This window comes from Seriola dumerili, unplaced genomic scaffold, assembly GCF_002260705.1.
Source record: "Seriola dumerili isolate Sdu_G_001 unplaced genomic scaffold, Sdu_1.0 BDQW01000219.1, whole genome shotgun sequence".
Taxonomy (NCBI): Eukaryota; Metazoa; Chordata; class Actinopteri; order Carangiformes; family Carangidae; genus Seriola; species Seriola dumerili.
The window spans coordinates 8,402,534-8,416,913 of record NW_019174474.1 but is presented as its reverse complement, the minus strand read 5'-3'; the positions used below and the strand labels follow the sequence as shown (position 1 = coordinate 8,416,913).

The 14,380-nt window shown below is 42.6% G+C and overlaps 1 protein-coding gene across 1 annotated transcript in view; it reads right to left on the bottom strand.

Annotated features, from left to right (window-relative positions):
* LOC111228656 (neural-cadherin-like) overlaps nt 1–9,334 on the bottom strand; it is an 80,799-nt gene extending 71,465 nt beyond the window's left edge. The window contains exon 1 of the mRNA XM_022754651.1: nt 8,335–9,334. Within this exon, the coding sequence (XP_022610372.1) occupies nt 8,335–9,334 (1,000 nt within the window). The remainder of the gene's footprint in view (nt 1–8,334) is intronic.
* Between the last annotated feature and the right edge of the window lie 5,046 nt (nt 9,335–14,380).

The following is a 14,380-nucleotide window of genomic DNA, read 5'->3' as shown; positions in this document are numbered from 1 at the left end:
GAACACTGTTAGAAAAAAAAAAAAAGAAAAAAAAACCTCATACACACACAACCCCCATGCACATGCACAAGCACATGAGCCAAGTTTGGAACAGGCATAACAGAAATGTTCAAATGCAGATGGGAAGAACACAACAAAAGCATACAATAAACAGTCCAAGCCAGTTCACAAAACAAGCAGGAACAAAAGTGGTCTTTTGTATATCATCCTTTGTGGTGGTCAGAGCCTCTGTCTGCATATCTCTCTATATTATCTCCCGCTCTCTCACACACACATTCCAACACACTCAATCTCGCATCTTGAAATATCCATAACAGCCCATGTAGTCCCATGCTCTCTCCTAGATGCTCATCAGCCCTGAGAGACACTACATTTTCTCTGCATCAAAGATACCTGCTACTGTAATCAGCCGTCCTCTGGCTATGACGGAGTTGTGGACTCTGTTTCCTGGAATTGATTAAATAGCTGAACCATGAGATGGACATCATCTTCAAACACGTTTTCAAATCTGAGCGGCAATTCCCTTGCCTTCTGCATAGTCTTTTTGATCACCAGTCAGACTAAAATTTAGCAAAAGTATTTTTCTTCTTCTTCTCTTTTTGCTTGGCAGTCATTTTCATCTTTTCAACAAAAGCCACACACTCTGCTGTGCAAATTGGTGTCGCACAATTTCTGCAATTTGTGCGCTTTACTCCAAAGCAAAGTTCATGGCATGTCAAAACATCTCACTAGGCAACTTGGCCAGCCATGTGATCTTTTTTCCTACATTAAAAATCTCCTTGTTCACACTTCACCCACCAAAGCTTTCAAAGTTGTCTGTGTCCTGTGTGTTTATCAGTGCCTCCTTTGGCCACAGAGAGCAGAGCTGCAACCATTGTTATGCTCAGTTAATTGGACCTTTGGGTACAAAAGGTTGAGAAATTCGAGACCAAATAGATAAATAAGCACAAGCACTGAATTCCCACGACATATTCCGGCGCTAGCTCCAATTTTCCCTTGCTCATTCTAGCCTATAGGCGGGCTTGTCTGAGAGGCTGATTCATTAGAGTGCTTCAGGACAGTTCTATCAGCCCTTCGACTCAATCACACAACCTACCTCTCTGCGAGTTTGTAAACTATCAGCAACAGTCTGTCACTGCCTATTCGGCGACATATAAATTGTTGTTTAAAGTGATGTTTTGTGACTGGGGGCAAAACAGCTCCTGGTTAATCAATAGCACAAAATCAATTCAGCTCTCTCTGGGGAAATGCCACTGAGAGGCTATCCAGCATGCAAAGGTGGAGCCAAAGCAAAAGTTTTGGATGGACGGGGGAAAATGGCAAGTGCGGAGAGGACCAGGCAGTTAATGTGTTCACTATAGATCTTTCTAAATTAAGGCAATCGCAGCAAACACCACAGCAGAGAATTTTATTATGTCAACAAAGCCCTCATACTCACACCTTTGTCTCCCACCAAGCTGATGTCAGCGCATCACGGATTAGATTTAATAAAACAAAACCTTCTCCGTTGGTGATAAGCGCCTTGTACAATGTGCAAGTCGTGCTCATTTATCACACAGGTAGACACCAGGCTGCATGGAGGCATTCTGGGAATCTGTGCCGTTGGAGGTCAGCAAGACATTTACCTGACAGCGCCTGCCTCCATGCAATGTCTAGAGTTGACAATGCCTGTGGTAATGGGCATCAATAATGCAGACCCTTTGCCAGATAAAAATTCTCTGTCGCCATGACTATCCGCACAGCACTGCGCCGTATGCAGCACTCATATCTGCCTATACACCTCACACGAGAAACTTGCATAATTTACAGTATGTGGGTTAAGTCTTGAGGTTTCTGTCGTAATGAGATATTACATTGCTTGTGTAAACAGAATGACACATACTGTACCTAATCATTCCACAACTTTGGCTCTAATAATTACTGTATGTTTTCTGCTAACTTAAGTCAACTTATTCTGCTTTGACATCAGCACACACACAAAAACACACACAAATACGCGCACACAAATATCTTCTCTTCCTCCCTCTTCTTGTTGTAGTGGTATTAGGGATGCAAGAATCTGAATTTGATGCAGGTGTCAGGGTTGACACAGACCTTATTAAGCAAATCAGATATTAGTCATACAAGACCGATTCATAATAAATGCAGATTCTGTCATTGTCATTATGTTATTAGGGTGTTTCTATTTAGTGTTTCTATTAGTTAAAATTATTACACGCACAACATGTAATTTTCTGCCACGAGGGGTCTCTCAATCAAAACAATAACAAAAGATGAAGCTTGGTGATATTGTGAAATATAATGGGATATTGGTATTATAGTTGCTGTCTTTACCACAACTGCCGACAGTGCAGTCAGCTTCTCCCAGTTACGATTCTGTCAGTGTCAATTTTTCAGGAAATTTTTTACCAGGAGCCGAATTGTTCACACTGGTCTCCTCTCCAAAACAAACAGACCAGGTGATCGAAAAACCCATGAAAAAAAAAACAACTGAATAAAGTAGTTTCACATTAAAAAATCATCCTGAAGTGGGCTGCGAGCTGAGCTGCTGCAAACATTTGCTGAGCTTGTTTCTCTGACAACTTCTGATCCAGAAGTTCAGGAGGTTTTTAAAGGGAGCCGAATTATCAGAGGATAGTTCTGACCGCTTCTAGCAGACAGGCCATTGACAGGCAAACACATCAAAAGAACCATTACCTTGATTTCTCTAGGTTTGTAAATTGTTGGAAGCATTTGGGATAACGTAAGTACACAACTGAACAAATTATATTTGACATTTTAATGCAGTTCCATATTATACCTGTAAGTCAAGTCAGTTTCCAGTGCCTAATAACGACGTGTTGTTTTGAAGGAAAGCTACGAAGAGCATATTGTGTCTTTTACTTTGAAAGACTTATTGGAGAACACCTGGCCTCATGTTACCTTACATGAAAATGATCCCCGTTAGTTTCAGTTAGGTAAAAACAGAGCACTGGTATCGGATCAATACTCAGGATCGGCAGGTAACCTGAATAAGGTATCAGAATCAGAAGAAAGAGGAAAGTCAGATAGGTACATCCCTATCTGCTACTATATAACACACACAATATCTTTTGCTTTCTCCCTTCATTCCACAGGCGAGGTCATACTTCTCATCTTCCCACTATTTGTCCCCCAACAGTCTTCCAACAAATACTAGCGCACACTGCCCTTTTCACAGTTGTACAGTACTATATTTTTTTCCCACCCCTCTGTGCCCTGTAACCATCCACTCTGCACTGCAGGCTGGAGTACATACACACCTCATTCCCTTCTCGCCACCCCAATAGTTTCTCACTTCTGCCCTCTAACCATCTGACAATTATGTTTCACCAAGCTGACCTCTCATCAGCAGTATACAACTCCCTGCCTCTGATCTGGATGCCTTTCACTTGTCTTGAGTAAAGCTTATAGGCACGCAGGAAAAAGCAATCTCACAAACTGGCACGCTTTTACACACTCCTTCCATCTTTTTCTGCCCCCATCCTTTCCTGTGTTTCTCATTCCTCCTCCGGGTTCTTACCTTTGCCATAACCTTCTTGATCTTGACCATGCCCCCAGCAACACAGCTTGTTCTGACCTTTCTGTGCCCCTGATAGCACAGTCTTGTAACCACTTTGAATATCTCTTCTGCATGTACAAGAGAGCCACTTTCCTTCATCTCCTTGCTCTTGTTATCTGTGCTTAAAACCATCTTTAAAAAAAAAAATTGTGCTCTCCCCTTCCCTCCTACATGGCATCAGATACATGCTAGGACTGTAGACAAGAGAGGACTGCAGGGATGTTGCATAGACACATCCATTTGATATCTGGGAGACCACAGAGCAGAAATCACATGCTGCAGGCATGTTACAGCTTCGCAGCATGTCGTCACATGCAACAAATCTGAGAATCTCTGCTGCAGGGAATCGGGATACTGAAAGGACAATCATAACATTTAACACATGCACAGAGTGATACACAAACAAATTTACACAATTAGACGTGTGCATGGAAAATCAAAAAAACTCATGCATATGCACATGAAATCACACACATCCTCACAATCACATAAAAAACATTATCACCGCGGGCATATTTTTTTACTACATTGAATAAATGCAGACAGCTTTTTGTGAAATTGTTTTCTACTTAAACAAACATCCCCCACAGTCACAAATTACAAACAAAAATGAGATCGGGTCTCTTCTCAATTCATTTCACATCACAAGGGGAATATGCAAATATTGGGAAGGGGTGGAGCGGTGGGGGGGGTGGGGGGTAGGAAAGGGGAAATTGGATTAAAGACAGCATGAGGCCAGATGCTGACTATGAGACAGACAGGAAGGGGGAAGAGGACAGAGAGAGAGCGGGAGAAGGTTCCCCCTGACAAAACAGGTTGAGAAGAGGTGATTACCACAAGCTGAATGCCACCCTGCCCACATATACCTAAAGGAGAGGGCGAAACCACTCCAATATCCCCCACTCCAACTCACAAAGGACTGCACCACTTGTTCAATATTCCTCCTAACCCGTCAAATACCATTAACAGATTCCTACTCAAGTGCAAAGAAAAGGATTCTTTGGGAGGGACAACCAAAAGCAGAAATTCCCCACCAATACAAATCTAAACTGACGTCCTCTGTGGACCAGCAAAAATCCTTTACAGGAAGAGCTGTAGAGGTCCCTCACTCCCTCTCCTCAAAACAACACCACATAACTGTGAGTCATGAGTCATGGCCTACTTCCATTGCTTTTTACCTTTTTTTTTTCTTGTACTGCTGGTTTGATACACAGAGGCTATGTCAGAAAAATATCACTTCATTGTTTTCTCTGGGGATTGTTGGTGTTCTGAATAGAGTTTAGAAGGTAAATATTTCTCCAGCATTAGCAGGGGATCTAGTCAAGGATAAAGAAGGAATACTTTCATGGCGCCCTGAGCAAGAACAGACTCCTTAGACAAACAAGGTGATACTACTGTGTACTAAATCTGATGCATCAGAGTGGGAGGAACAGTGTCAAAGCTTGTCAGGGGTCCTGAAATCCTCTTTATGTACATTCACTAAAGTCCTAATTAGATCCCAAAACCCCCCAAAAACCTCTTATTATGATCTCTGAATAAGTACAGCTATCTAAAAATAATGCTCCATACTGTAAATATTCTCAGATAAAGAGTTACACAACCTAATTTCCCTATCAAGTTAAAGAAAGTTTTGACTAAAGTATAATTAAACGAAAAGAAATTAAGTGAAATGTTTGTTTTGCTTTTGCAAAAGAGAAAGTAATTCCTAACTTTGGGGGTGAAATTAAAAAGTAAGTGGTGAAATGAATCACAGTGCCATGAAAGTAATATGCGATATAATATTACCTCAGTAATGAGCAAGAGTAAAGAATACGTGCATACTGGTTAAACAATGAAATTGTTTCCATTGAGCAGTCAGATGTGAGAATATGTTGCATGATTACATTAACTGATCAATTTCTGCTGAAAATGCCAATCACACCGATGACTAATTATTTCAGATGTGGTTATCAGCAGGGGCTGATATGAGAGCTATGGTAAATTATTTTAATTATATTCATAAGTACGAGGAGCAAACACATTGCGGTCCATGTAGGCCTGTCTCTTTATTGCATGGAGGACAAACTGCGCAATTCCTGAGTCAAATCTGTGCACAGTACTGTGGCACTCCACTCCCTGCCCTAATAGTAAAACATTTTGATGGCACATACTTGGCTAATTATAGCATTATTATTCAACATTTATTCCAAACAAAAATCTTTTATCGTTGTTTTTGATCAATACAACAGACAACAAAGACGGCTCAGTGTTCAAACATGTCACGTCTAAGAGCCATGGGGGGACAGAGGATGAGTTTTTAGTAAGCACATTTTCTTTCAGGTAAGTATGTCAATGAGGATAGACCCCATACTGAGAGTAATCCAGGACTGCTGTTCCATCTCCCCCTTATCTGCAGTGTGCCAGAATAATTTATCTAAGATATCTAAGTGTCAAACTAGACTTTTTAATCACCATTTGAACAGCACAAATAAGAGCTCTAATCATAACACTGTACCCACAGCAAACATATTAACATAAGAAAGCCTTGCACCAGTGTGATTAGCATTTCATGCACACATTAACCAGTTAATGAACACATTCACCACACATTTAGTAAATCTGCATTAACCAGTAACCACATGGACTTTTTTCCCCCTTCACACAGACTGTAATGAACATGTGTGTTCTTGGAATTATACCGGCGAGCAAACAGTACGTAGTTATACAGAAAACCAATCACTAATGTACACATTTACATGTATGCTACAGGAGATGCCTGTATGGTGATAATGCTAATAGTCGTAGTAGCAGTAGTTGCATCAGAGGCTAGACTTTCATCTGTATTGGTACCTTAGTGTTAGAATGAAATGACAGGCTCGGAGTGCACAAGGTGTGGATAAAATGAAAGGAAACTCGACAGCTGAATGGAATCCCGACAATGATGCTGCAATAAGAACTACCTGCACTATTACAAGGGTACAGGTTGTACTATACTTTTGTCACTGCCTTGTTTTTTTCAACTGTGGCACTGGTTTTTGAGGCCTTGCTTTGTCATGCTGTTGCATGCTATCATTTGGTCCACCCATATATGTGAATAATATAATAAATATTTTTAAGGTTATCACTAAATGCTGCTGACTAGACTGTTCTTTGAACTGCTGCCAGACTGTTGCCTGACAGTGCTTTCTGTTTGACATTCAGCAGGTGACTGTCAGCACCACGGACAGCTCTGTGCTACAGCGAGTTCACCATGGTGAAATAAGTGGAGACGATGCAACACATGGGGCCTTATTAAAACTGTTGTTCTTGTACCTGGGGTCAATTTTCATATGGCCACGCAGTCTCACACTTGCATACAAACAAACACCCACAAGGGCAGATGCACACCTACAAAGCATCTCACTCATCCTGTCTCTTTCTCTCGTGTATCTGTGAGCTCACTCCTTTATCTGTGAGACAGACCACAAATTTATTGCAACACCCAAGCAAACCCACATGCAACGGTAGGAAGCAAATTCACATGGGAGATTAGCATAAATCTCGAAAAATTCTTAAAAAAAAAAAGGATTGGGAATGAGACAAGCAGAAGAAAGGCCTGTCCTCCCAGACTTCCGTCAGGATTCTGTCTGGAAAGCTGTAGTCACAGGATAAAGGACATGCCATGCCTTTGATCAGGAGAGGAGAGTTTTGCAGGTGAGAGAGGTAAAATGGAGGAAGGTATCTGAATATCTGTCAGGCTAGAGCGGCTTATTTCTGTTACGCATCTGTGGGAAAAAGAAAAAAAAAAAAAAAAAAAAAAAAAAAAAAGCCGTCAGAATTCTGACTATTTTTGCTCTCTCTGAAAAACCTCCAGACACTCCTTTACAAGAATGTGTCCCAATCAGGCATGCAATTACAATCTAGAACATGCTGTGCAATGTAACAGCAGTACGCAATTCAAATGAAAACAGTGCACACTGTTTCCTGCACACCATGCAGCTCAATTACAAAGCAAATCATTTGGATTCCTTGTTTTTGTTTTTGTTTTTTTGTTTTTTTTTTCCCCTTTTGTTTTTAAGCTTGAATTCGAACTTTTGGAGGAGCGAAACAAAACTTTAACAACTGACAGGATTCACCTTTCCTCCCAGATTTTCAGAGGATGCCTGAATGTGGCAGTGCTACTTCAAATCCCTGGGACTAGAGAGTGAATAAGAGGAGGATTAGAGGGGTAATGCCAAACGATGAGAGAGACCGGGTCGCTGTGGATTGCCACTCTGCAAGGATTAGCTCTGAAAACAACTTCACAGTCACAAACTATGTCAATCAAGGACATAATTCAACCACTTCACAAAGACCCTTAAACATAAACTCATGTGCTCCCTGCTTCAAACGAGCGTCTAATGTTCGATCACAATTCAAACATCTCATGCATATCATAATAAATTTACCAAATATCAGGGTACATGAAAAATCTCCACACTGAAGGTGTCATGATTGGGAGGATATTTCAGGTATGTGGATGGGTTGATGATAATGAGGCACACCTGTGGAGTAAGCCTATGGTGCAGATACACTGACACCACTGTATGGATGTGATGGGCATGTCAGGCCTGTTGGGGGGCTCCACTGATGAAGGGTGAGGTGTCCAGATGGCGGCACAATTTACTATGTGCACATAATGTGCAGCCTTCCATTTAAATAGGGCATGATCACCACAATGCAAATAATTCCCGGGGAAAGGAGGGGAGTGCATTACCCAACTTAAGTACGGATTAATGGAGGAATATTCTACACACCTCGTTTATCCTGAATCTTAACAGTGAGCTCCACGAAGGGCTCTGTCTCCCTATCCAGCCTCCTGGTTATCGTGATATCTCCACTGTCGCGCCCCACGGTGACCGGAGAGGTCTCTGACTCCGGGTAGATCAACTCATAGGCGGCTGACTGAAACCTGGTGGGACTCAGGCTCGTTATGACCGAGCCAATACTGGCATCTTCAGACACGTTGAGGGAAATCACGGTGCCAGGGTCAAGTAATGCCCTCGGCGACCGCCCTGCCCTTCCTGAGCGCGCTAATTCAGCAGGACGCGTCGCCCATCTCTGTGGAGCAATAGTAACCACTACACCTTTACTGGTCAGAGGGGGCCAGCCGTGGTCTCTGGCAAAAACGCAGAATTTGACTTTCGAGGGGAGCCCCAGGATGGAGTCAACCAGCAAAACTTCGCCTGTTTTCGGGACAACATAGAAACTGCCATTTTTGGGGACAGAGATGAATGTCAACTCTGCGTTCTTGCCGCTGTCTGCGTCCACAGCCTCCAGCCTGTACACCACACTACGGAGAGCAGTGGTGTCGTCTAAAGTTATGTGAAGGGTGTCTGCACTGCGAAAAGTCGGTTCGTGGTCGTTGGTGTCCAAAACATCCACTTTTACCGACGCAACCTCGGAGACGACAGATTCCGATACGCAGGTCTGGCAGCACAGACCCACGCTCAGCAGGTATTCTGAACGAGCCTCCCTGTCTAAAACCCGGGAAGTTTTTAGTAATATGTTTCCCCGTTTGTGGTGGGCGAAGGCGCGGAAATCTTCGCTGCCGTTCCCATACAGTTTGAAGTGCATCCCGGAGACTGGACACCATTTTTGCGCGTTGATGCGCCTCACCGGAATGCTTAGTCCGTTCACTTTAGAAGCCGTCGGCGAGTTTTCAAAAACATGCCCGTGAAAGAAAGGCAGTCGCGCCTGTGTTTGATATCCAGCAGCCGCCGTCAGAAAGCAGCTTAACAAAACACCCCAAATCATGTTGGTGGCCAAGTTATGTACCTCCAAGCGACTCAGGGTGGTTGGTAGAAAATCATTAAAAAGGAAAAGAGAAACACTTGAGAAACATTTCCCTCATAGTTATCCACGATATGATCCTTCCTGGAGACCCCTCTGAACTTCAGGCTTTTTCATCCTGGGAGATCCGTCTCGTGGCTCCAGGTAACACGGCTGCGTGCAGGCAGTCCACAGCGCTGCAGGCAGTCGGCTGTGTTCGTACCCAGCGTTCAGCACCAGAGCACCGGACAGCGCCAAGCGCGGGGGCGTGGCGGCGCACAGGGACGGAAACTCCTCGGTGAACCCCACCCTGTGTGATGGTCAGGAGGGTGCCCGCCTCAAACCTCTCTACACTGGCTGAGCCTGTGCACACGCAGCTAGAGCTCTCCCAGCTGCATGACACAGTCTGCTACAAATCCGCTCTGAGCGTAAAGAAGTGTTGATAGAGAGAAAACCGCTCATCCTACTGGTCCACAGAAGGTCGAGTGAACACATATGCTCCTTTTCCAAATGACGCTCTGTCTGGAAACCAACCAATAAAGTCTCTCTGAAAGTAATGGCTCAAATGAAGCAGCTAGAGCTGCCTTGCTCAAGAACACTTTTGCAGCCGCTGTTGTTGAAAGAGGACTTACTCATGCACTGCACTCACCTTCTCCCTGTGTAGCTATCTGAGGAAATGAACTCACCACCCTCTGGTCTTCTCTAAACTTCAGGTCATACTTGCTATAATGCACTGCATTTCTTCAATCACATGTTCACACAACCATGATTCATTTGTAGCTTGAAGAAAAAACTGTAAAATCCATCAATATAAATGCAAATGCTGGGATCTGGGCCGCTAAACTGTGTAAACATGATGGTTTAAGACAGCCTACACTGAGTAGCTCCGTGTGTCTTTGCAGCCAGTGTTATATGCACACCAGAGTTCAAATTAACATTGTCACCCTGACTGCTCTTCCTCTCCCTTCCCACTCTGCTAGCGTGCCAAATACCCAGAGCACTCTAAACCTAATCTGTAGGTGGCTACTGCTAATTCCCACAGACTGCACACTTCCAATTCCCCTCACTCCTCTTTACGTGACAAGTCAGAAGACTAAATATTACATGGACTTGAGGGCTCTGAACTGTCAAAAAGATAAGGAAATAATGGCCTAGAGAGCACGGCTGTGTGCTCTATTGAGTTTCTCTCCCATGTCATGTCAACCTTTACTTTAGATGTGCATGGATCAATATTCATAAGCATTGGGTATGCAATGTTATGCATTGTATGTACTGCAGTGCCATGCAATGTTCCTCTGCTCATACACACTGTAGGCTACATTTTTATTCAGTTTGAAAATTCATCAAAGCTCACGCTGAAAGATCCTTATCAATTTGAAACCACTATCCATCACTGCAATTTTAGACGAAACCCCTCTCTGCAGTAAACTCTTCTTTTCAGGCAATAACTGGTAACTGGCAGTGAGTCCCCAGACAATTTTGAATCTCAGCCTGCAGCTGGAGGACAAACCTCATACTGGTTGATCAGTGCATTCTTTTTACGTGCTGTGGGCTGTGTCACTAGGACACATGAGCCACCCCACACTCACTGGTGTTTTTACAATATCTGACCTTAGGAGGGAGAAGCATTTCAAAAATATGTGCACAAAAATAGCCTCAGACCAAAATATGACAGGAGTCTGTTGATGGGAAATGACCTCATGTAGCATCACTGGTACTGTCATTAAGGTGAAATTGTGAAATCTAAAATAGACACTGTCTGAACTGTCTGAGAGGGCCCCCATGCTCTGTTCTGCTCTGTAACTTCGCTTTGAACTTCCTAAGTGCTTCATGAATGCAAATCAAATCCTGTCTTTTATCATGTTGTCTCACATGGTGAAATTCACTGTGACTGCCAGCATGGGAGATAGCTGTAGCAAAGGCTAATTCAATCACAGGGCCAGGCCAGAGTGTGAGGGATAGTTTACTTGAGGGTTGCAGCAGTTATCTACTGAGATGAAACGCCAACACACACCACAACAAAAAACAACAAAGCTGTAATGAATTAAAAAAAACGGTCTCATCATCCCTCTTCTCCAACAGATAACTGAGAGCTGCAGGGCATTTAAGGAAAAAAAAAAATCACACTGAAGAAAGCAGCCAACGAACATTAGAAAGCTTCATGCTTACTTAATGAATAATTGACCGAATCCATTCCCTTCACTCAGACAGAGGCAGAGGCAGACGTGGCTTCTGAAGGTTGTAGGTTGTAGCCTTGTAGCATTTAAGACGTTCTACCTTTGCTTCTGTGCTCCTTGGAGACAAGGGATGATGGGATTTGGGGGCGGGGGTGACGGCCCCGTAATGTAACTTGTATGTTCTGTAAGTTGCAGGTTGTCATCTTATTTTTCCTGGAAAAACAAGGTCAAAAAAGAACAGGAAATGATGGAAGGTAAAGTTAAGAGGACTTGGCACTAACATCAGTTAATAGGCAGTTTATGTCACAGAGTAAGTACAGTGTTTAAAAATGTCTTAAAAATAGACTGTTCAGCAGAAGTCAATGAAATAATTGGCTGAGACAGGCAGGTTTATTAAAGAATGACAGGACAATTAAAATGGATGACTAAGCATCCAGCTCTCTGGTTGCTATTCATCTGTGAACATTTCTGGAAACCCTACCCCACATGCTCTCCTGGAAGAGCTGCAAAGAGCCATTTCTGGAAACACCATGACACCCGACAGGAGCAGCAGCTCTGTAGAACTGTTCACTGTTGTGTTCCTGAGTATATGGGTCCCTCAGGACATTTTCCCTCATCACAACCTGAAGGCAAAAAGCAGTTAGAGGAGCTGGATAAATATAAAGACATTTCTCTCGTGTATTAGGTACGGCTAATTAGATTTGATCTATGATTCCCTTAAGGCTCCTACCACCTACTGTAGTATTTAAGCTGTGATGTAGAAACCATAGCTGTTTATTAATATAGGTATTCATTATTGAGCAAAGTGTGCAACCTGGTTCAGAATTTACCTTTCCCCAATAATTATGCAGTGGAGCTGCCATCAGGTTTTTGAAAATGTCAGTTGCACAAAAAAGACCAACAAAACCAAACCATCTCATTACTGTGTCTCTCTTTAGCCTTTGTACTTTGAACGCCTTGTCTCCTAAAGGCTGACGTTTTGTTCATTGAAAGACTCATTGAGTATGATAAAATGAGAACAGCAAACACTTTGAAGGAAAAAAGCCAAAAATAATTTCATGATTAATGCATGGCCTGTTGTTTCAATAGAAACAAAATGTGCAACTTCAGGGCCACATCTTGTCTGAGGAAAGCTTTTATTATATCAACATTGTGATTAAAGGGAGCCTGAGGTTGCCTCAGTGATTAGCACACAAGAAATGATCATTGATTTAAACAGTGTCTCGTTGTAGCCCCGAACATAGACGACTTTCTATTAGCACATTAAAAGATTTCTCACATCATCAAAAGACACAGGAGATAGTCATTGAAAAATAAAAGAAAATGAAAATTAGCACAGCTCGGTGTCCCTCTCGCTCTGCGAAACCAAGAGGTGAGATTTTCGAGAGAAGCCATGATAATGTTCTCTTTGAAACACAGTTGAGAGAGAAAGAACATTGCCTTAGATGCACAATGAAACTCCACAGTTCTTTTTCTCAGTTAATTATCCCAGCAAGCCCCAGCCATTAGGCAGGTTTCCATTACTCGACCAGTTCAAGGCTACGAACTAAAAGTGTAAATTCAATAATGTGCTATTTATGATTCTGAGAGGATTATGAGGGAACCATTTAGAGAGAATATAAAAAATACTAAAGGCTTCCAGATCCAAGCCGACTAATCATTTCTTCAGTCACGGTGGTCCTGAAACATCTCTTATATGATTTACACATGGGACCAAACCCAAAGACACTGCCAGTGCTCATTATCCATGGTCAGACCACTGGATCCAGCTGCAGAATCTTCATTATCTTTTCCTATTCAGACCTTATGAGCCTCCATTTTCCTTTGCAAATCAGTGAGAATTGTCAGTGATGACTCAGTGTCAGAGAGATTAAAATAGATCCCTTATATTCCCCTCTGTCTCAAAAACACACTCAACCCTGCTTCATTCTTCCACTTCTTCTAATTCTATGAACCATATTGTTCATGGTACACTATTAAGTGGCCTTTTAATAAGAGTAGCTCTGGACTTCATGCTCATATATCATATTGTGCCCTCCAACAGAGGCTCCTTATCATCGCAAAACGCAGTGTGGTTCATCCTCGCTGCTGTTCAAGAGGGAAACTGCTTTATAGTCAGTTTAGGAGTTGTTTTCCAGCAGGGCCTATCATTTAAAGAATAATGACGGGGTTTTCACCACCTCCAAGGCACATAAATTTCATATAGCCACCACAGAATTGGCCAAAATGAATTTGTGCCGTTTAATGAATTGTACATGTAGGCTATGGCCTATATTTCGCTGCTTATGTGAGCTATAGTTTTGTCATTCGACATCATTCAAGTGAGAGACATGCAGTTTTGGCCATTTTTGTTTCTTTGTAAACATAGTAAATGTGAGTTTGCTAGCAAAGCTTGTTAATGTTTCCGTTGTTCCGCGGGTATACAAGTTCTTCCTGGGCGCTGTGTAACGTCCTTACCTGGTTACTTTATTAATCCCACCTCGTGTCCATCTTCAGAGCCTGCCAAATATCTTTACTGAAGCAGTAATGTCGATGGATATCCTCCATTACTGTTCCTTTTGGCGCCAGTCAGATCAGCCATAGTGAAGGGTCTTTGGCGCCGCCATCTGTTTTCTTAGAGGACTGCAGGGTTGTGAATAGTATGACTGTGGGCAATGTTATAGAGAACTAAAGCAGAAAATTACTGAGGAAAATAGGGATACAGTCAAAAGTTTAAAAATTGACTTTAAAATAAAAAACTACAGCCCACAGACCGCTGGAAAATTAAGATTACTGCATTGGACATATCATAAAATACTGATAGCCCACTGTAACTGCAGTATAAAATCTCCAGTAGAGAGAGATCCAGAGGAAA